The sequence below is a fragment of the Ambystoma mexicanum genome, chromosome 3q, assembly GCF_040938575.1.
Source record: "Ambystoma mexicanum isolate Mex_15411 chromosome 3q, UKY_AmexF1_1, whole genome shotgun sequence".
Lineage (NCBI taxonomy): Eukaryota > Metazoa > Chordata > Amphibia > Caudata > Ambystomatidae > Ambystoma > Ambystoma mexicanum.
Genome location: NC_090926.1, coordinates 853,549,140 through 853,570,097, shown reverse-complemented (window position 1 = coordinate 853,570,097; position 20,958 = coordinate 853,549,140). Strand labels below are relative to the sequence as shown.

General features: G+C 46.3%; 1 protein-coding gene across 2 annotated transcripts in view; it reads right to left on the bottom strand.

Moving 5' to 3' along the window:
* Window positions 1-20,958, bottom strand: part of DGKE (diacylglycerol kinase epsilon) — a 222,576-nt gene that overhangs the window by 93,677 nt on the left and 107,941 nt on the right. For both annotated transcript variants that reach the window (XM_069654942.1, XM_069654941.1), the window contains exon 3: window positions 19,711-19,830. In XM_069654942.1, coding sequence (XP_069511043.1) covers window positions 19,711-19,830 — 120 coding nt within the window. The remainder of the gene's footprint in view (window positions 1-19,710; window positions 19,831-20,958) is intronic.

Sequence of the window (20,958 nt, the reverse complement as noted above, 5' to 3'; positions counted from 1 at the left end):
GCCCTCACATGTGCGTACATTATGGACCTAGCCAAAATGCATCGGGGTGCCTGGTGGTTTAAATGTCTAGGCCCCTAAGTCATGCATGTCACCCAAGGCTCGCACAATGGATTGGGATGTACTGTACAGGGCTGATAGTCATCTGGATGTGGCTGCCATTGACGGGATAGTGCATGTGAACTTGAAAGATGTACAGGCTGAGCACACATGGCAACTGAGCATTATCCTTACACATACCCCCTTCTGCTCCAATGCAGGTGATGCTGGCTATCCTCTGAAGGCGTGGCTACTAACCCCTGTCAGGAATCCGCAGAACAGGCACGAAGAGGACTTCAATCGTGCACATAAACGCACGCGTGTGGTCACTGAGCAGACGTTTGGCCTGTTGAAGGCAGGGTTTCGCTGCCTCAGCAGGCCGGGAGGGGCACTCATATACAGGGCTGAGAAGGTGGGCAAGATCATCATGGCATGTGCAATGCTGCATAACATGTGCATCCGGCGGAATGTACCCCTGTCACCTGACATGGAGCTGCCACCACCTGCTGAAGTAGAAGGAGAGGAAGGAGTAGATGTTGGACATAGGCCAGTACACAATACACTTGAGGGTCGCGCGGTGCGCCAATTGGTCATAGACCAATCATTCTGATGTACAGGGATGCAGAGGGTGCCATGTGTTGGGAACCGTGGGCACTGGGTGTGTGGGTATATGGGCACAGTGCACTATGAAGCAATAAATTGACAAACACCAATGAAGCAATGTCCACTCATGTGATGTTTTGTACACAACAGGTGTATTAAAGTGATGTTTTGTACAACATGATAGAACAATCCACACCACCATACACCCCTCCCCCTAACCCCCACACACCCCCACGCTACCCCCACAGCCCCCAAAACCCCCAGTACTACACCCACAACCACCCTCCACCCTCCCCCTAACACCCAAAGTCAACAATGGCATAACATGTGTCTGGATGTATTCCTAAAGAGATTCTGCAGGGTGGCCCTGCTACTGTGGAGCCCCCTTCGGGGGTGGGGGTTGGATATCTGAGCGCCGTGCACTTCGCAGGGACCTGCACACGGGGCTGGTCTGCCTGGAACTCGCTGGCGTGGTCGATGTGGATGAGCCAGATGGTTGCGACCCCAAAGCCAGAGTTTGCCGCTGCTCCATGCTGTCAGCAATCCTGGTGAGGATCTGTCCCAAGGCATTGAAGCCATCCTGCACTTGCTGTGCACTTGAGTTGATGGCCTGGATTACGGCGTGTTGACTCCCCTTTAGCAAGCTACTGCTTGACATAGCCTTGCATCTCCTCCTGCCAGCCCTCCATCCTGGACAGATGTCCCTCAAGGTCCCGTATGGCAGTGTGGGTGGTGGTTGGTGGGTTATGTGGTGATACTGCATGCAATATGGGGCTGTGCAATGTCGGAGACGCATGTCTGCCCTGTTCGGATGAATCCTGGCAAGGGGGGTCCTGTGGGGTGACCTGGGGGCTTGGTGTTCGACCTACAGGCTCTGAGTGGACAAGTCCTGCATTGCCGTAATCGTCAGGGTCAGCTTCCTCGTCGACACTATGCTGTGCCGATGCAGCCATCTCCCCAATTGTGCTTTCAGCAGCAGACTGTGTGCCATCATTGTCCATGCCAGATGTTCCACGGCCTGTGTCGATTGTGTGTCCAGGGCTGCAGGGGCAGGTGTCTGCTGGTCCTGTGTGGGTTGCAGTGTGGCTGTTAGGGCACTGGTTGTTGTCCTGCGTGTCGCTTGGCCCATCCTTGGTCCACTCGAAGTAGATGGTCCGGTGCCATCAGTTTGGCTCCTTGCCCTTTTGGATGGTGTTGTGCATTGTGCACTTCCCTGTGCTTCTTCGGTGTCGGCATCCGTACCTGTGGGGGACAGAGAGTGGTAGGGCATCAGTGATGGTGGTGCTTGCATCATGCATGCGTTTGTCTTTGTGCAGTTGGCGCAATGTGAGCAGGTGCATGCCTAGCTGTGCAGCAGACTGGGTACATGCAAGGTTGGGGGGTGCTGTTTGCAATCATGCAGGTGTTCACATGTACACCATGGTGGCTGCTGTTGGGCCTTGATGTGTGTTGTGACTGACGTGCTGTGTGACATGTGCAGGTCATCGTGTATGGGCGTGGCATGCAGCATGTATTGGGATCTGATAGTGGTGGGCCCAGCATGTGTATATGGATATGTGTAGGTGTGCATGATGGGCAATGTATTGGCTGGCGTTGCTGTCACATTTGGAGGTCAATGGTGATCATTGTTTGTCGTGTGTTTGTAGGGACACTCACCTTCATCTGCCGATGTTGGCACGCCAAACTCAGCTCCACCGACTCCTTCAATTGACTCCACATCTATGACTGAGCTGCAAGTCTCCTCCCATCTGGCCAATTTCACTGGTGAGTGAGGTCCTCCACCTGTTGCCAGCCCCTGGCTCTGATTGGCCGACAAGATGTTCCGAACTCTCAGCCTGAGGTCATCCCATCGCTTTTTACAATCACGCACTGTGCGTGCGGTGGTGCCGACTGCACTTACTTTCCGGGCTACCTCTAACCAGATGGCCTTCTTCTTCAGCTGGACTGGATGCCTGAGGTCGCTGCAGAACACCACATCAGCATTCGCCACTAGGGTGTCAGCTAATATGTTCAGCTCCTCATCCTTGTACCGTGGTTTACGCAGGTGGGTTATGCCTTTCTGGGTAGAGTTAGACCTTTTGTCCATGGTGTGCTAGGAGTTCTGGTGGTGAAGGTCCAGTATGTGGAGGATGGCAATGGATTGTGTTTTTGAAGATGGCCGCCAAAGCATTTCCCGTTCCGGCGCAATGATGTTACTTCCAGGTCCGGTAATAACAGGCCCGTTCTTAGCACTATGTTAATACAGGTACCGCTATTTAAGGGTTGCCGAGGGCAGAGGTGTTATGTGCGCATTCGTTGATGCCGCTATTTGGGGGTTTGAGGGTCGTTACCGGCATGCCGGTACGGCCGTTACTGGCATGCAGGGGTGCGCGTGCTCGTGCACTCTTAATCACCCGCTGTTTGCGGGTTCGAGCCAAGATGGACATGTTATTAACGGCATGCCGCTAAGGGCTGATTTTTAGCGCCAACCTCGTAACGAGTCCCAATATGTTTTAATAGGTACACAACATTCACCAATGTGGTGACAGAACACTGAATATATATCTTTAGTACACTAGGACTAGGTAATAAGCAAAACAAATGCACAGAAAATAATACTTTTGTGTTGGTTCAGATCAAATAGCACTGTGGTTAGCAGTTCCCCCTGCAACATCCCTCACCCCTCCCCCCCGCAATAGGCAATGTAAACAGATAGGAGGAGAGAGCAGGTCTTCAGGAATAGAACAAATCAAACAGAATATCAGTCCCACTTTACCCCCAGCAAACACAAGATAGACACAATTGAGTGTCCAGCTGTCAGAACGGCTCTTAAGATTGTCTTTAGAATGGACTGGGCAAACACCACATCTGGTCAAAAATACTAAAATGGTTATAAATTCCTATCGGAGCCGCTTTGAACAGTTGCACACAAGCACCAGCAATGATTTGGTCAGCAGAAAACAATGGAAATCTCAAGGTCAAAGTCAGAAGCAGTTTAGAGCTATTTTACACGTGTAAAACTTTCAGATTTTTAAAATTGCAGCAAACTTTTCATTGCACGATATTCGCGATAACGGGAGAACAAGTAGGAGTTGAAAGTTCGTTTCTATCACAAAAACTGAGGGAGTTATGGAGGTTTTAGTAAATGTCATTTTTGTAAAATAGGCATGAGAATTGAAAACAGAAATGCACTTTTGAAAATGAAAAATGAGTTTGCTTACACTAGGGGATGACTATGAAGAAGCGAATACCACACAGGAATGTTACAGTCACTGGATCAGGGTGACCCACCTGATAAGGAAACTCGACTTCTCCAGATGAGAAAAGGGTCAGCGCAAAGATAGTTCTAACAATACTAGTTCTGAAGGAAAGGTAGGATGGGTTGGATAGGGATGAGACAAGGCAAAGATACTCCTAACAATACTGGTTCTGAATGAAAGATAGGATGGGTTGGATAGGGACAAGACTATGCAAAGGACATATGGGACACAGTTCTTCCTATTTATACTCACAAGATAAGTTTTAAAATGGGACCGTCAGTTCTGGTCACGGATTGGTTCTGGTCTATGACAAACAGCACATCAGGCACAGGACTGGATCCTCTAGTCCGGTCACCGGATTGGCACAGGATCTGCTCTCCTAGTCTGTGGGTATTTGGATCAGCTGTATGGCGAGTTCCTCAGGCAAGCCTAGTGGTGGCAAGCTAGAGACTTTCTGCATACTGGTTCAAAATGGCCTCCTCACACCACACAGCACTTTACTGAGTGGGGAGAATAAATTTGAGGATTGGGACCTTGCTGGAAATCAATAGTCTCTATTTCTGGCAAGAGATTTGGCATCTGGATCTGGAAGAATATTTAAAGCTGGATGTAGGAAGGTGGATCAGAGTGCTTTGCCGGAAATCAGGAAGGTGGCTGGATAAGTGATTGAGTCCCTAGGTGTGTCAGCTGTCTCTATTTATGCCTTAAAAATCACATCACAGAGGGGTGTATGGGCAGTTTAGCTACGTTAGCCCCTGTGAAAGGTGAATGGGTCACAGCCTACTCTGTGCCTTGATAGGAGGAGAGAAACAGAGTGTCATCTTTATGGTATAATTTTATGATGCTGAGAATCCACCCCTAGCCACTGGAACAAAAAGTCTAATTTTGGAAAAAAATACATATTTACACATGTGCAACCTCTACACAAATCACATAGACAGATTGTATATTTTATGGAGTCTCTGCTCATCAAAATCTCGTGGCTGTAGGATCTGGTATCAACTTTCTACAAATTTTGTCCTTTTTGCTATGTACACAATGTCCAAATGTTATGCAAATTTCCACAAATGTCTGTGTTTAACATAGGGATATGCGTGTACATTTTCACAATTCTAACAGTAATACATTTTGCGTAAAACCACATATCTTGCCATTCCTGTCCAGAACATGTCACACCGTTCTGCCGCCTCTTCACACCTGCAGCCAGAAATTAAGTTGACAACTCTGTCATTTTTATATTTTTCACCATTTTGAATAGCAAGTTATAACTCTTTTAAAATGTTTTCTTTGTTCATGTTTAGCAACAGATGGTTTCTTGGCTCTGCCTCCTTTTTTCTCCCTTCAGTCCAGGGGCATACTCTTCCTTGTTTGTTCCTTCCAGAGGCCATTTACGACCTTCTTCACACTTATAGTTTCCTGAGCTGCAGCTTGTCATTGTTCCTTTGTTCTCTGTAGATCAGATTCTGTCCTACCCAACAATTAACACCTCCCCATGAGTTTCTGCTGAGGGGGAAGGCCCTCCTTCTGGGAATAAACCTGTTTTCCCAGTTTTTTTCAACTTCAGCCAAGCTAATTACCTCTTAAACCTAACAAAATCCACATTTGTTGCATCACATACAAATACATTTCTTTCTTGGCCTTACAATCTGTGGAATCAAAAACACCACTAAAATCTGTATTCCTTTTTGGCAACAATCCTGTTCATGTTTGCTAATTCAGCAGACTTTTGAGTTTTAGGTCCTTTTAAAGCTGCCTTTATACTCCTCTGACAGCTGTCATTCAGGTCGCCCCGGGTACTGCACCCAGATTTTGGCATAGAGGCTGTCAGTTTTCAGACTTTGTATGTTTCACAATGTTTCATTTGATACATAGATTTTAGCACCAGGCAAGATTGTAAATGTTGAAAGTGTTGTGTTATAGGCATTTTGGAGTTTTTGGCAACAAAACAAATATCATTTGTAGGGACATTTTTGGGTTTCATTTGCAAAGTGCTGCTTCTCTCGCTGCACTCTGTATGCTGGTTATGGAACCCACTGGCACACTTCTGCAGGGTGTGCTCCATTCCCCTGCACATGCACCATGGGTGGCAGATTGTGCATCCCACTTTCTGTGTGGTGAAGCACACAGTTTCTATGAGTTTTTGTAGGTTTTTGGAACGCACAAGGGTTTTGCCGCCATTGTTGCTGTTTCTTTCCCCATACTGGCTGGGTGATGCTGCATAGCATAGCGGAGTGGGTCAATACATTCGCAAGACCCCTGTTTCTTTGTTTTCCTAGTAAACCTATTCACTGGTCAAATTTCCCCTTCTGCTGTCCAGTCCCTGGTCCCTAGACAAAACTATCATGGGAAATAAGATGAAGCAACATTCTGTCCAAGCTAACCTTTAACAGCTTTACACCAATTATTATCCCTGAGTTTTAGCCGGCTAGCTCCTCATGAACGCTGGAATTGTCACTCATGAATGTATGGGGGTCAGTGCAGTGAAGAATTCATCCGTAGATACTGTTGTCCTCTCTTCGCTGACCGCACCAAATAGTCATCTATTATTGCTTACCCTGGGAATGCTGTTTTTTCTGTTCCTCCCTCCCCTCCTCAAAGGCAACTACCATCTCTAATGAATTCCACACCCTCTTCAGCATCTTCCTCCATTCTCTGCTCTCCAGGTACTGCCTTTTACTGTTCATTATTTCCAAGGGTCCTGTCTTCTTCACTAATACTTTCCCTTGCACTGTTTTCCTTCCCCCTTTTGATTTCTCCCCATTACATCTCAACACATTCATTGCCTCCTGTCATCATCCTCCTGGTCCCTGCCTTTCACTTATTCCTCCCCCTATGTTTTTCGCTCTCTTCCCCTTCTCCTCTGTCTCTTGCCATCTCTTCCTTTTCCATTTACCCTGCAATTACTCCATGATGAGTATGCCCTTTCTTTTATAGCATTGCTGTATAACAATTCCCCTGCCTTCCTCGTGGTTTATGTTTTGCCTTTGTTCTTTTCTTTTTTTCTTTTTGAGGATATTGTCATCCATAGCTATTCTATTGCTCTCTGTAATGTTGTGAGGGTGGCCAATATTGATTAGAGTTTCATGTGTTAAGGGGGAAAATATAGTGTTTTATGAAGATCACAGAATGTATTTCTTTTAACTGTTCCTAAAAATCCCTGTGCTTCTTCTCGTTTCCTTTCTTTTTGTCTCCTGGCCCCCAAACACTGGAATTCTCTTCCCCTTTCACATTCACTTTGTTTCACCTCACCATTTTGTATCTTTCAAACAAACCTCAGAACATATTTTTATCTTCTCTTTTCTCCTAAACTCCCTGACTTCTCTCTCTTCTGATGTTACTTGTACCTATGTTCATATTTTATCAGGATGAATTTCACTGTTTTTGATATTTGTTTTTGTTCAGCACGTTTATGTACCACTACTACAAGGGAGGAGGAATGTTTATACATGTGATGGTGCACCAATAATTGTTTAAAAAAAAACGTTTATTGTGTTTTATAACAATTTAAATAAGAGTCAACAACTTGATAACCCGCATTTCCCTTATCCCACGCCCCGCCTTGCCCTCGGCATGACACTTTGACAGAGTAACATCATGCATTTAACCAGATCCATCTGTTTTCTTACAACTGCATCGTCCAGTTCAGCAGGGCCTCAGAGTTCGTTTGCTGTTATTCTTTTTCCCTGCATACAGTCACAGGCCAAAATTGCGTTGTAGGCCACGCTAGGTTCTCACTTTTGTTTTGCATTCTTCATGTACTTCACCCGTCCCTGTTTCTGTGAGGATTCTCCTTCACTCAAATCGGGTCTTATTTATGGTGAGCGCTCCTCCCCCGCCTTTGTAGTACTGTCTAAAAGGTGGCCGGTAATCTACTGGTCGACTGCTAACTGTCAGTGTTTGTGCATATCGGGTATCTCTTTGTTCGCATGTGTTTATAAACTCCATCCGTCTAGTGAACACTGGTGCAATGCGTTTCCCCCACAAGATGGTGATAAGATATCTTTCCATCACCGAGGCCACCCCTGGCAGCTTTTCTTCTCCTAAGGGACCCTCTCTAACCAGTTCCAGGAGCCACAGTGCTGGTGTATAAACCCACTTTGTTGCCAGCATCTTTGACATAGCTTCTTCTATCCCATCCCAGAAGGGCCGTATTTGTGGACATACCCATGCTACATGATAAGCAGCTTCTTCATTGCATCTTATACATGAGGAGGACATTTCGGGGTATATTCTGTGTAGCTTTGCTGGGGAGTAGTAGGCTTGATGGACAAATTTGTAATGGATTAACCTGAATCGGTTGTTCATGGACAGGCTATGTGTTTGTATGCATGTGAGTCTCCACTGTTTGTCGCTTATTACCTCCCCCAGATTGTCCTCCCAGTTAGCCCTGTGCCTCTGTTTCTGGACAGTCTTCTTACCCCTAGCTGGCTTGTATAGTGTGGACACCAGTTTCTGAGTCAAGAGTGGTTTAATCAAGTATTGAAGAACGACGTTAGTATCTGGTGCACAGGGAAATTCGGGCCATTTAGATCTAAGTACTTCCCTGATCCTACAGTACATAGGTAGGGCCACTGCCGTCCATTCTCCCTTTGTTCGTAGCGTTTCACAAGTTATGAACTTTCCATCCTGTACTAAGTCTCCTAGCGCTTAGATCCCTAACTTTTGGGAGTGGGTCTGGAAAGATCTCTCATGTGTGAGTGGTATCCCATGTGTATTGTATAATGGAAGATCCAAGGAGTATGTTGTTGTTGCGCCGGTCAGTTGTACTACCCGTTCCCAAGCCTGCACGTCACAACCCTGGGCTGAACCTCCGTCCGTGGTGCTCGCACCTGCGTTCCCCACAACCTCCCTATAATGTAATCCAGGGACGCTGCCTCTCTGACCAGGAGGGAATGTGGGAAGTCAGGATTGGAGAAGCCCCATCCTGCTATATATTGTATCTGAGATACTAGATAATATAAGTATAGGTCTGGGTATTCCACACCACCCTGTTCGTATGGCTGTGTAAGAATATCATAAGATATCCTAGCGTGTTTGCCTGCCCATGCCAATCTTATCATTAAACGTTTGCCCATTTTTGCTAGTGCAATGCGTGCTGCTTGGGAAATGGGGAGATGCATCCATGATTCTACTTTATGTTCCATTATTTCCAGTGTTTTCATGTAGTTGCCCGTGTAGAGATCTCCCACGTTGGTGGTCACCAGTCCTGAGAATTCCCCAAATTTGCCTATCTTTTGTGTTAATGGAGGGAGGTTTAATCTCAGATGTTTGACATACAACAGGATGTTGTCCACGTATAGTGATATGACGTTAAGGTGTGCCTGTATTTGCACGCCACAGTGAGCATGCAGTTCCCTGATGCGGCAGGCAAGCGGTTCCATCAGTAATGCAAACAATATCGGTGAGAAGGGGCAGCCCTGCCGTGTACCCCTCTTTGGGTAGATACATTATGACATTGTCCCATTTGTATACACCGCCACTCTGGGGGCTGTGTACAGGAGTCTGATCCACTATATGAATTTAAACCTGAGACCAGAGCGGCAGAGTACCTCGAAGAGGAATGGCCATTCTACCGAATGGAAAGCCTTTTCGGCATCCAATGCTGCTATCACTATGGTGACATCTGGGTTTACGTTATGCATAAATTCGAATAATCTTTGCAAGTTATGTTGCGTAGAACGGTCGGATATAAAGCCTGCCTGATCTGGAAGGACTAGCTAGTGCAGCCATGTGTGGGAGTAGTCTCTCTGCCAGTATTTCCGTAAGGATTTTATTATCGATGTTGATTAATGATAATGGCCGATATGATGTACATTTTTGGGGGTCTTTATCTGGCTTGAGTAACACAATTATTAGTGCCATTCTCGTGGATTCTGGGAGGATTCTGGTCGCTAGTGTGTTCTCGTACATGTCCAGTAGGCTAGGGAGCAGGAGATCTACATATGTCTCATAAAATTCTGCAGTTATGCCATAATTTCCCAGGGCTTTACCATTCGGAAGAGAAAGGATTGCACTATGGATCTCCTCATTAGTTAATTGGTTATTGATATGATATGATATGATATGGCATTTATAACACGCCTATACAAAAGTGAATTCCCCCACCTTGCTCAGGGTCCGGCCAAACCCAACGCCACCTTGTCTAGGTACTGCATCATCGCATTGTTCCCCGCGCTAGCATGGGACGTGTACATCTTTTCGTAATACCTCTGAAAAACCGTGTTAATTCCTGCCAGGTCCTTAACGAGCTGGCCAGACTGGTCCTCCACTTCCATGATGGGTGTTAGTTGTCGGTCTTGTTTTATGGCCCATGCTAGTGTTCTACTGGGACGGTCACCTTCCCCATCCCTCGCTGCTGCTATTGGGTCCCCTTTAAACCTTTCCTCCCTGATTTCTAGTTGGCGTAATTCTTCTTTCTTCTTCCTTAGGGATTCACGTATGTTCTCTGAGGCATGCATTCCCTGCTGATTCTCCAGGCTCTCAATTGTTTCTTCCAGTTTGTGCATGGATCCTCTTAGTGCCTTCAATACCCCCTCTTTGGACATACAACAGCCTCTCACATATATTTTAAAGGACTACCAGACCACACCTGGATATGGACATGAATTGACATTCATAGTGAAGTACGTCTGGATGTCCTGGCTAATTTCCTCACGGAATGCCCCGTCCTCTAAAGCCATGGCTCTAACCCTCCAACGCAATTGTCTAGGGGGGACCGTCGGGCCAGTCAAGCAGGCTAAAACTGGGGAGTGGTCTGAGAGGGTGTGGGGTAGTATCTCCGCCTCTGCTACGCTTGTTGCCAGGGTGGAATTAGCCATTATATAGTCTATTCCAGACAAACTGCCATGGACGCATGAGAAGTAAGTATATTCTGTCTTATGCGTGTGATTTTCTCGCCATATATCATGTAGGTCACAGCAATTTGCTATGACTGGCCACGTCTGTGCAGAACGTGGTAAGGTTGGATGTACTGTTGAGGATCTATTGTGTTCCAGTGTAAGAACCATGTTAAAGTCCCAGACCCAGATGGTGTCGTACCCCGGGAACTTGTGTATATGTTTGGCACTTTTGTAGAAGAATTCAGGAGAGTCAGTATTCAATGCGTATACGTTTATCAGCAGGAGTTTCAGCCCACGGATTTCCCCAGCCAGTACTATGCATCTCCCTTCTTCGTCACCTATTTTCTCATGGAATCGAAACTCCAAGGAATTATGTATATAAATAGCAACACATCTGGAATGTGTGGTATATGAGGAGCCATATCTATGTATGCCCCATCCGGGAAGCCGGTGGATGAGTGCTTCACAGGGTAAGTGTGTTTATTGTATGCATAAGATATTAACATTATGGTTTTTGCTGTAATTTGCAATTAGACAGGCCTTTTTCTGATTGGTGAGACCTCTTGCGTTCCAGGACATTATTGACAATAGGTTATTCTGTGTCTCGTTTGTGGTGGGAGTGCCTTTTATACGTGTGTTGGGCTTGATGGTTTGCCTTTTTGATCTTCGGGCCCCCTCTGTGCGAGGTATTTCAAGCCTTACAATCTTATCTATCGTGACGACTGCATGATGGATTCTTTGTGTCTGTGTCGTCAAGTGAAACCCCTTAGGGCCCCTATCAGCGAGCCCATATGAACTTCCCTTTATCCCCAACCTCCTACCCGCCCACCTCCACCCACACCAGAAACAACAACCTACCGGCTTCCTACCACCCCTCAAATACATCCCAACAGTAACATGTTCCAACAGTTCCGCAATGTATGTGGGAAATGGGGCACTGAGGGCGGACCATACACTCTGTATGGTGCTGGCCATTTTCTGGTAAACCATGCCGCTGACCAGTGATCTGGGAGCCTATGTAGTTAGGTCCATTAACAGTTTACATAGTTGCATTCATTGTAAAGGATATAGTAGTGGCTTCAAGGTGAGTGCCTCAGCGATCCTCCCAGGTCTGGGATGGTTGTGGCGAATCATTTGGCTGTTTCTGGGGAAGTGAAAAATATTGTGGAACCATTTTGCTGTATTCAAAGTTTTGCCGGGTACATCATTGAGTATCTTACGTCCTGATCGTGGATACACCCCATTTCAGTTCTTTTTTGTCCCTTGTGGCTCGGAAAATGGTGTCCCTGTAGCAGAAGATTCTGGTGATAGTGGGGTACTCCTCGTTCTTTGCTAACGCTTTCTTTACCGATTGTTGTAGGTCTGCCATCTCATGTTGCAAGATGGCCACTTTATCCTTGCCCTCTTCAATTCTCTGTTCAGCTTCCGTCATACGCCTGCATAGTTTGTCGATTTGTATTGCGGAAATATTCACCTTGCATCTGAGAGCGTCAATCTTTGCCCCCAAATCGTCAGTGCTGTTTTTCAGTGCCAGCAATGTATGGTTCAGAGCTGTCACGTCCACCTGTGTAGTCACTTGGTTCTGTTGAGAGTGGGTAGCAGGCTGTGCTTTGTCGGCGCATGCAAACCGGTCCATTTTCGCGTGCTTTTTGGGGTTGACCATTCTAGTACTGGGTCTTTACGAAGATTGGTGCCCAGCCTTGGTGGTATGCTGTTATCAAGGGTGTCTCCACTCTCAGTGATGCCGACAGTAAAAAGGTTATCCCTGCCGTTAGAATTCCCTCATTTCAGCAAGCTGTTATGGGTCAGATCTCCGCCTCAGTCTCAATGATGTACCGGGTTCCTTGCCCCACCTTCCCCAGCTTCTTCCGGGTAAGCAATGTATGTAGCAGGTGTCCTGGCTTCTCACCTGTGTTCGGGCAGTCTTATGCTGGTTGAGCTGTTCAGTGAGTAGCCCGGGGGCTATTGGGACAGTTCCTATGTGGTATAGTGGTGGGGCTGGGCAGTCCGGACGTTGGAGTCAGTTTACCAGCCGGTGCTGGAGCCTAGTGGTCTAGCCCCTGTGTAGGGACTTTATTGCGGTCTCTCTCCTCCGCTGGCCCTGGACAGTGCTTGGGTCTTCCAGTTGTTCCTTCCTTCCTGTCGGAGCTTGTAGCTGTGTTTTTGGGTGCCCCGCGAGCACCTCAGGTGGCCTTGTGGGGATCCCTCATGTACTGAAGTGTTTGAGGGTTATGTTGGGTCGAAGCGCTTGTCTGCAATAAAGTTTCAGAAGTCTTGATGGGCCTTCCGGCACCCGTCACCGTAGCTTGAATGAGAATGGTGCGCTGCCACCCACAGATCCTCCCAGTGTCCAGTATCATGTTAAGCCTTCCTTCACTTATATGGTCCAGGGGATGTGGGAGGTTGCCCTGCCTCCCACATTGCCTCAGTCTCATTGTCTTGTGGACTCCACGTGTTATTACAGAAGGATCGAGTCCTCTCCATCTGTAGTGGAGCCCTGGTGCCTACAACTGTTAAGAATGAGTTCTTGGGTTGGCGGGGGTGCCAGCCGTGCGGTGTTCCCACTGTGCCGTATCTGCCGGGGCCCCTTCCCTCTGCGCTATTGCAAGTTCTTTTATAGGCTGCTTTCTCATGCAAGGGGGCCCTTATCTGTCCCCACCGCCGCGCTTCGTCAGCCGTTATTAATTCCGACCGGTCCGGGAGCCGTTCGGTCTCAGTGTTAAAGGGGCTCACCCCCGTTGTCAGGGCAGCATACTCAGACCTGCGCGTGCTCCCTCTGTCTATGGCTCACCTCCTTAGTCCAATCCTTGATCGTGGATCCAGTCTCCCGTATCTGTCGGGTACTGTTATCCAAGTTCGCTGGCTCCGGCGTAGAGCAGGACGCAATTCATGGTTCTACATTCTGTGTGCTTTTCCTACTCCAGCCGTTGCAGCTCCTTCATGCACTGAGCAGGGGGACGGGTGTCATCTCTCTCCGCTGTATGTTTCTCCTGAAATCCGCGTCCGCTCGTCTCACTGATTTCATCGTGATGGGCTGGGCGGCCCCTCCTCCACACGCTCGGCCTACCAAGAGGATCTCCGCTTCACACCAGTCGCATTGCCTCACCAGGGTCCCATCCCGAGACGCCACTTCACCGGAGTGTGCCTTACTATTTCAAAAAGTTACTCCACCGGCCCCCAAGGTTGCTCGGGTGGGCTGGAAGCAGGATATTGTTGAGGATTTGTGAGCCGTCGCCAGAGCTTCTCCGGTGGTGGCCATCTTGGTCAGCTACGTAATAGCACCCCCTGCACTATTAATTGTTAATGCTGCCTCCCTTGTGCTGGCCCCTTATTCACCACACTCAGCAATAGACAGCACATTCCATCATTCTGGCCCCATCTTGCCCATTCCCCTGCCCTCGTTTTACTTCTCTTTCCCTGCCCCCCTCAAGTGTCCACAGTGCTATGCCTAGAGACAGGGGCGTTGCTAGGGGGGGGGGGCTAAGGGGGCTATAGCCCCTGATCTTTTGGTTGTAGCCCCTGATAGAATTTCAGGAGCTACAGCCAAAAGACTAGCTAGCCCCCAGTCCCAACAGTTCCAACATCAGCTTAGCCCCGGGTCTTTTCCAGACCTAGCAACTCCCCTGCCTAGAGATGTTCCATCCCTGTTTCATGCTCCTTCTTTCTGACCCCTTTAATACAGAACCTGCTGCTACCTGTCTTGCTGTATGCCGCTCACCCTGCTGTGTCCACACTTTTGCAGCATTCTGTCCGTTAATAAACAGCACAGCTTGCAGACACCAGGTAATCCTTGCTCCCTTTTTTTGTGCATTTTATTGCCTGCTGTTATTGTCCACACAGAGAAGTGAGTGTACTGTGCATGTCACTTGGGAGTTGGTTGGCATGAGATATAGATGGAGCATGCCATTTCTTTTTGAAGCATGGCACTTTTACTAGAGTTTTGTAGCTGACTCGAGGTGCTCTAAAACGTAGGTAGTGTGAAAATGTCCTTATGATGGATTTAGGGCCACTGCCGTGGAAGAAATGATAACAGATGCATAGAATGTTGAAGTCCGTGCATCCTACCGTTGCTCAGAAGTTTGTAGTGTGCTGGGATGATGTGTTTGTATCTTTTCAGTCTCAAGAGCAATCTGGCTATTGTGCTTTTGACTCTTTTCTTTACCTTGGTTTCCTGGAATATCTACTCAACAGACTACAATTTACAGTCTGTTGGGTAGATGTTCCAGGGAGGCCAAGGAAGAGGCTGTTGGTGTACTCTAGTCTTGATAGTACAAGTGCGATGACTGCCATGCTTCTGCGTGTGAAGGTCAGGTAGGTCATGATGCGTTGGATAGTGCAGAGTTGGAAGAAGCAGCTCTCTATGATTGCTTTAACATGGGGTTCTAATGTAAGATCGCAGTCCATCATGATTCCAAGTTGTAGTCAAGAGCCCATTTCATCTGGCTAGGAGAGTGGTGTGTGGTTGGTCCTAAGTGATATAATCTTTTTTTTTTAAAACGATTATATCAAAGACGGAATTAGAAAGACTGCTCTGTGCTCGCACATTCTGGTGCCCGGCAACTGGGACTTACCAGGGCATTACAGCCCCGGCAGTCCTGGTAATTCCCCATTGCCGGGTGCCGGGAACAATGACTCCCCATTCCCGTTCGAGTCCCATTGGACTCAATGGGAATGGGGAGGATGGATGCACCGGCACTGCGTGCAACAGTGCCGGTGCATCCCTCAAGGTCTGCAAGCGGGTGCCGTTGCAGGCACCCGCTCGCAGACTCAGAGTATGACGGTCCGGTAACAACAGTGCCGGTAGCTTACCGGCACCGTTGTTACCAGACCAGCATACGTATATGAGCCCCAGTGTGTACTCCTTTCTGGAATGGCTGCCTACACTGACCATTTTCTAAATCAAACGGTCACCCCCTTTGCCGCACACGAGGGGCTAACAGACTGACCAGGACCCGGAAGCAGCAGGTAAGTGTATGTGTACGTGTGGGTCTGTGTGTGTTTTGTTTTGGGGGAGTCTTGCGTGGGGAGGGGCGGGGGCTGAGTGTGTTCGGAGGGTGAAACCCCCCGATTTTGCGCAAATCCAGCAGTCAAGGATGGGGTGCTGTGGGGGGAAGCAATGTAGTATTTTCGCTTTTGGTAGGCCGCCTAAAATGGGCCAAAAAATATTGTCTTTTTGTTAGGCGACCTACTAAAAGTGAAAATAAGACAGCCGGGTGGTTTGGTGGTGTCTATCAGCAGATCATAAACACTGTTTTGCTTGGGGTGAGATAAGCCTGTTTAAAGTCATTCAAGAGTCCGTTGTTGTGGAATTCCATGTGCAACACTGATAGAATTGAAAAATGTTTGCATTTTTCTCCATTATTATTGAAAAAGCATGACATTAAATGGAACTTATTCATCCATTTTCCGTAAAACTCAACTCTGGCTCTATAATTTAACGTATTAGTTTCCTGTTGTCTTATTTTTAGTAATTGTGTCTAACCCCCCTCATTTTTGTGTGCATCTCTGCAATGTTTTGTCTCATTGTGGTAAGTCTTTTAAGATCATTTTTCTTTAGAATGACATATTTATTGCCAGAGATTGTTAAGTTATTTCTTATCTCACTGCAATTTATTGCTATAACTAATGAGTATCTCCTTTATATATATACTTTGGATGTGCTTTCTTATGATTACAATATATAATCATTTATAATATGGATATGGTTTCGAATTAAAATGTCTTTAACTAAAAAGAAAAAGTAATTCAAGAGTCCACATGTGCAAGGCATGGGTTGCAGCCGGGGTGTTCTTTGGAGGTTCATTTTTGAGTTTATAAATAATTATTCGTGTCTTCTGCTTAGTTGTGTTGCTAAAAACGTCCAGTTAGTACTTCTAAATGTTGAATGGAAAAGGTGATCCTCGGGGTACTACGAATGTCAGGCTGTGAGGACGTCACTTAAAAGCGGTCATTAATGCTGTTCCATTCTCCCAGGAGCAAAGGGAATCACCCTGCGCTGGACACTCATTCCTGACACTGTCCTCTAGTCCTAGTAATAGTATCCTATGACTGATGGTGACGAAGGCTGTCAAAATGTCCAGCGGGATGAGTGCACTGGGCGAGTTAGTGTTTGTGTTTGTCTTTAGGATGTCCCATATCAAGCATAGTGTGGATTCCATTTCTCTTGTTGGCATTAATCCATCTTGTGGCCTGCAGAAGAGGCTGTTGATAAAGACCTATTCCTGAAGCTGTTGGTAAATACATTTCTTGCAAAGTTTGGTGAAAAAGGTTGTTCTGGAGATTGTAAAGTAGTTTGCTGGATCGTTTGGGTGAGCTGTGGATTCATTGAGAAGTGTTTGTAAGGCAGGAAATGGGGGCACTGAGCAAGGCTAGAAAGGCTTGTGCTAGTCCAGGTTGCTTAGGTATCACTTTATAGATGTTGGGATGCACAGGCATTGGAGAACTCCTGCGGGATGCTAGAGTTGACTATAGTGATGGAATCCTGGGTGATGAATGGACGATAAACTGTTAATGCCGGGTAGGAGGTTTAATTGTTAGTGTTTCCCTTCTAGGTGGTCTTGCAGTTGTAGATTGTTGTTGCTGGAGTGTATCGTAATGGAATCAGAATTCGTGCAGTGTTGGAGCAATATTGAAAGCTGCATGTTTTTTTCATTCTTAGACAATTTTGAAGATTCCTTCTGACTGCATTTGCTGATTAATTCGATCTGTATAATGGACATCGTTGGATTTGATCGTTTCTGCTCTGTAGAACTGCAGCTGCTGAGGGTTAGCCAATTTGTCTGTAGGAAGGTAGTTTCTTCTACATATGCTTTGTTTTTTGATGATATTAAACTTGTGAGGAAACCATTTGGTGACTTGTTTCTTTTGTGAGCTTTGAAGGGCCCAGTTGTGGATGTCTTTGAGTTGGTTGTCTGGTGTTCAAGTCTTGACTGCAGCTGTGTGATGGGCTTGGAATATTTGAGGTTTTCCAGGATATTATCCAGTGGGATCTCTTACCATGCAGTGGTCTGGTTAACAGTGCAGATGCTTTGGATGATTTCTTGAGCATTGGTATATTACTTGAAATGGTGGATTGGATGGAAAGGTGATCTCTACAGAGAAAGCGGACTGTGGAGGAAATGGTGGTGTTGTTCTGATAGCATAAAACACCATCTAGACGTTGTGCTGCTTCATGGGTGGGTATTTTAACCAGTTATTACAAGTGCACTGCAGTTTGTGGAGAGTGACACTGTGGCCATGTTGTCCTCCTTCTGAAGCCATTTATTGGTGTCTCCCAGTATGTTTAGGCAGTCTATGGAAATAATTGCACCCATATCAACCAGGTTGACTGTGAAAGAAAGGGTGTAAGATAAGAGCCTGCAGACGAGAAGGAAGCTTAGTGTGGACATGTTTGAAATCAAGCGCTCTGGGTGGTTGTTGGAGAACACTGCTTAACTTTGATGGAATATTTGTACTCAAGCACAATTCTGGTCCTCTCTTGGGTGTTCTGATGGAAAACCCAGAAGTTGGGTTGGACGAAGCGACTCATAAATATTTTAAATCAGTCAATCAGGTTTGCAGTGTAACAATCGGTAAGCAACACATGTGTTGAGAAAGATCCTCCCCTTTATAAACCTAACAAGTCTTTATCTAGGCCTTCCAAACAAAAATATTCAAGACTTACAACTTAACAGAACCACTGGCTTGATATAGCAACCTAAAAATGTAAACGTCAAAATGTTGAATTGATTAAATCTCTCCACTGGCTCCTCATACTGCAAAGAAGAGTTCAATATATTGTGCTTCGCAAATGGAGTATATTAAGGAAAACGGCCCAAACTACCTCAAGAAATAATTAAAGCTATAAAAACTCAACTGAGATAAAAAAAACACATCTTAAACTTCAGAAGTCCTTGAAAACTCATTTAATTGGTCAGACATTAGGTCAAAATCGATTATGAACTTGAAAAGGCTGATAAACATGTGTGTACTATTGTTAAATGGAATGCAACCATTGATTTGGAGTTAATGCTGTCATGCTTACCCCACTTCTCCTTTCACCTGGAGCCTTGGTGGAAATCCACCAAGTACAAACCATGATGTTGTTACATCCACTCTATTGCAGGTACCTTTACCTGCACAGTCCCAGTGCTTTCCTTTCCAGCCCTACTAACTACCACTCCTGAGCCAGTAACTTTACGTGGCCTTTCTTCTTTACATTCCTCCCATTTACAGCTCTCTGAGGAAATTTCCTGCATGCATCACTTCACAACAAAAAAAAACATAAATAGTGTAGGGCAGTATTAGATGGGCTCTGCGGAATACTGTGAACACATGCTTTAACGTCAGTGTTTTGTTTTTATTGTGGACCGGCTGTCTACACTCACAGATCAAATCTGATGTGATTTTCCATTGGGTTACTACCTCTTTTTCAGTCAACAATGTTAACATTTGTCAATTTGTTTTATTGTCCTTCACTCCAATGGAAGTCAATGGGTACATACAGTTCTCTCATGTTTTACTCTACATTCTCTTGGGTGTTACTAATGGCTCGGATGCACAATGCCTTCAAATTCTGCATTTGTCTGGCTAGCCTGAGCCCAGTATGCCCTGAAGGGCATGGCCTCGTCACATACAATGGTCTCTAGATCTCCTATCTCTGTGTGTCCTGCAAGGCATGTCTGAGCCACAGGAAATGGTATGCTCGGTATTGTGACTTGGGGGAGATTCTACAGACTACAAATGCATATTAATCCATACAAATGCAATAGAAGTGATGTCATCTGTGGCTTTAGAAGACTGTTGAATATCATGTGCATTATTATTTGCCAAACCCCATAAGCACTCCTCTTCAGGATGGACATAGATGGCAAAGCAACCCTCGTGTGCTGGTTACCCCAGTGTCCAGGCATCTTCAATAAAGCAATGAATGCCTTCAGAGGCTTGGCCAGCACTTACAGTACATAATTACACACAGGGAAGCATGGTCTGCCAAGCAAAGAGATAGCATTCACCTGAACAGGATTGAGTAAGCTTTTTAACTCGCCCAATAAACCTTCGCCCATGTTATTTCCGCTCCGAGTATTCGCCAGGACGATCAGTGGGGACCAACGGGTCCCAAAGGAGGCAGTCAACTGCAGAAAAGAAAGAATAGGGAGTCAGACTACATGAAGGTAAGATCATACTTCCACATCTTACCTACAGTGCAATGCCGGGTATACCTCAATAGTTCAAACGCTGTGGGACCCATTCATAAAGAATCCTTTCTTTGGTATAATTTACTATTGGTGTAAGTTACTTCTAAATTTGGTTGTAACTTAAACCTCAAAATGGTATTCACAACGAAATCACGTTTAACTACACATGGCCGTTGCACATGATACACAAAATTGGCTCACTTACAAACACAATTAATGGTTTTATATAGAGTAACTTGCTCTGGTATACCTTACTACGTTTCAGACATGAAAAAATAAACGAGTTTTCAAAAAACATTTACAGAAAGGTTTTCTGTCGCTCCATGCTCACAAAAGAGGTATGCCCAGACGTGGAACCCTTGCTCACTGTGCCATTGAGAACCAAGCTGCATCTCACTGATGAGGCCCAACAAAGCTGAAGCATGTCTGGGTTTGCTTGTGTTTCCGTGCAGAGGGACATGACCTAGCAGTTTCGGCTGGGCTGATCCCATTGGTGACAGTACCTGACTGATTCGCATATGGCTGGACCCCCTTTGCAATGGTGGAGACAGGATAAAATAGTATGATTTAGAAGGTTGCCCAGAGCAGTGGTTCAGATTTATTCAAAACCTTCCACCCATCTGTTTTGGTTATAGTTTGTCTCCCTGTATGAGAGAGGGTAAGCCCATACGTGGGTCACTTGCTCGCTGCGTCATAGGGAACTAAGCTGCACCTCACTGCGAGGGCTAATACATGTCTGGGGTTTCTTGCGTTTCTGTACAGAGGGGCCCTGGCCAAGCAGTTCGGGCTGGGCTGCTCCCATTGGTGGCAGTAGCTGAATGATCCAATGGCTTCTGCAATGGCGCAGACGGGCTGAAAAATGGTGGTGTGGAAATTTGCCCAGAAAAGTGCCAGTGGTTCAGATTTATTCAAAACCTTCCACCCATCACTTTTTGGTTGCACAAACTTTTTGAAGACACAACAAGGAGGCCCAACAAGGCCAAAACCTGTCTGGGGTTGCTTCTGTGTCTGTGAAGAGGGGACCTGGCCTAGCTATTCGGCTGGGCTGCTCCCATTGCTGACAGT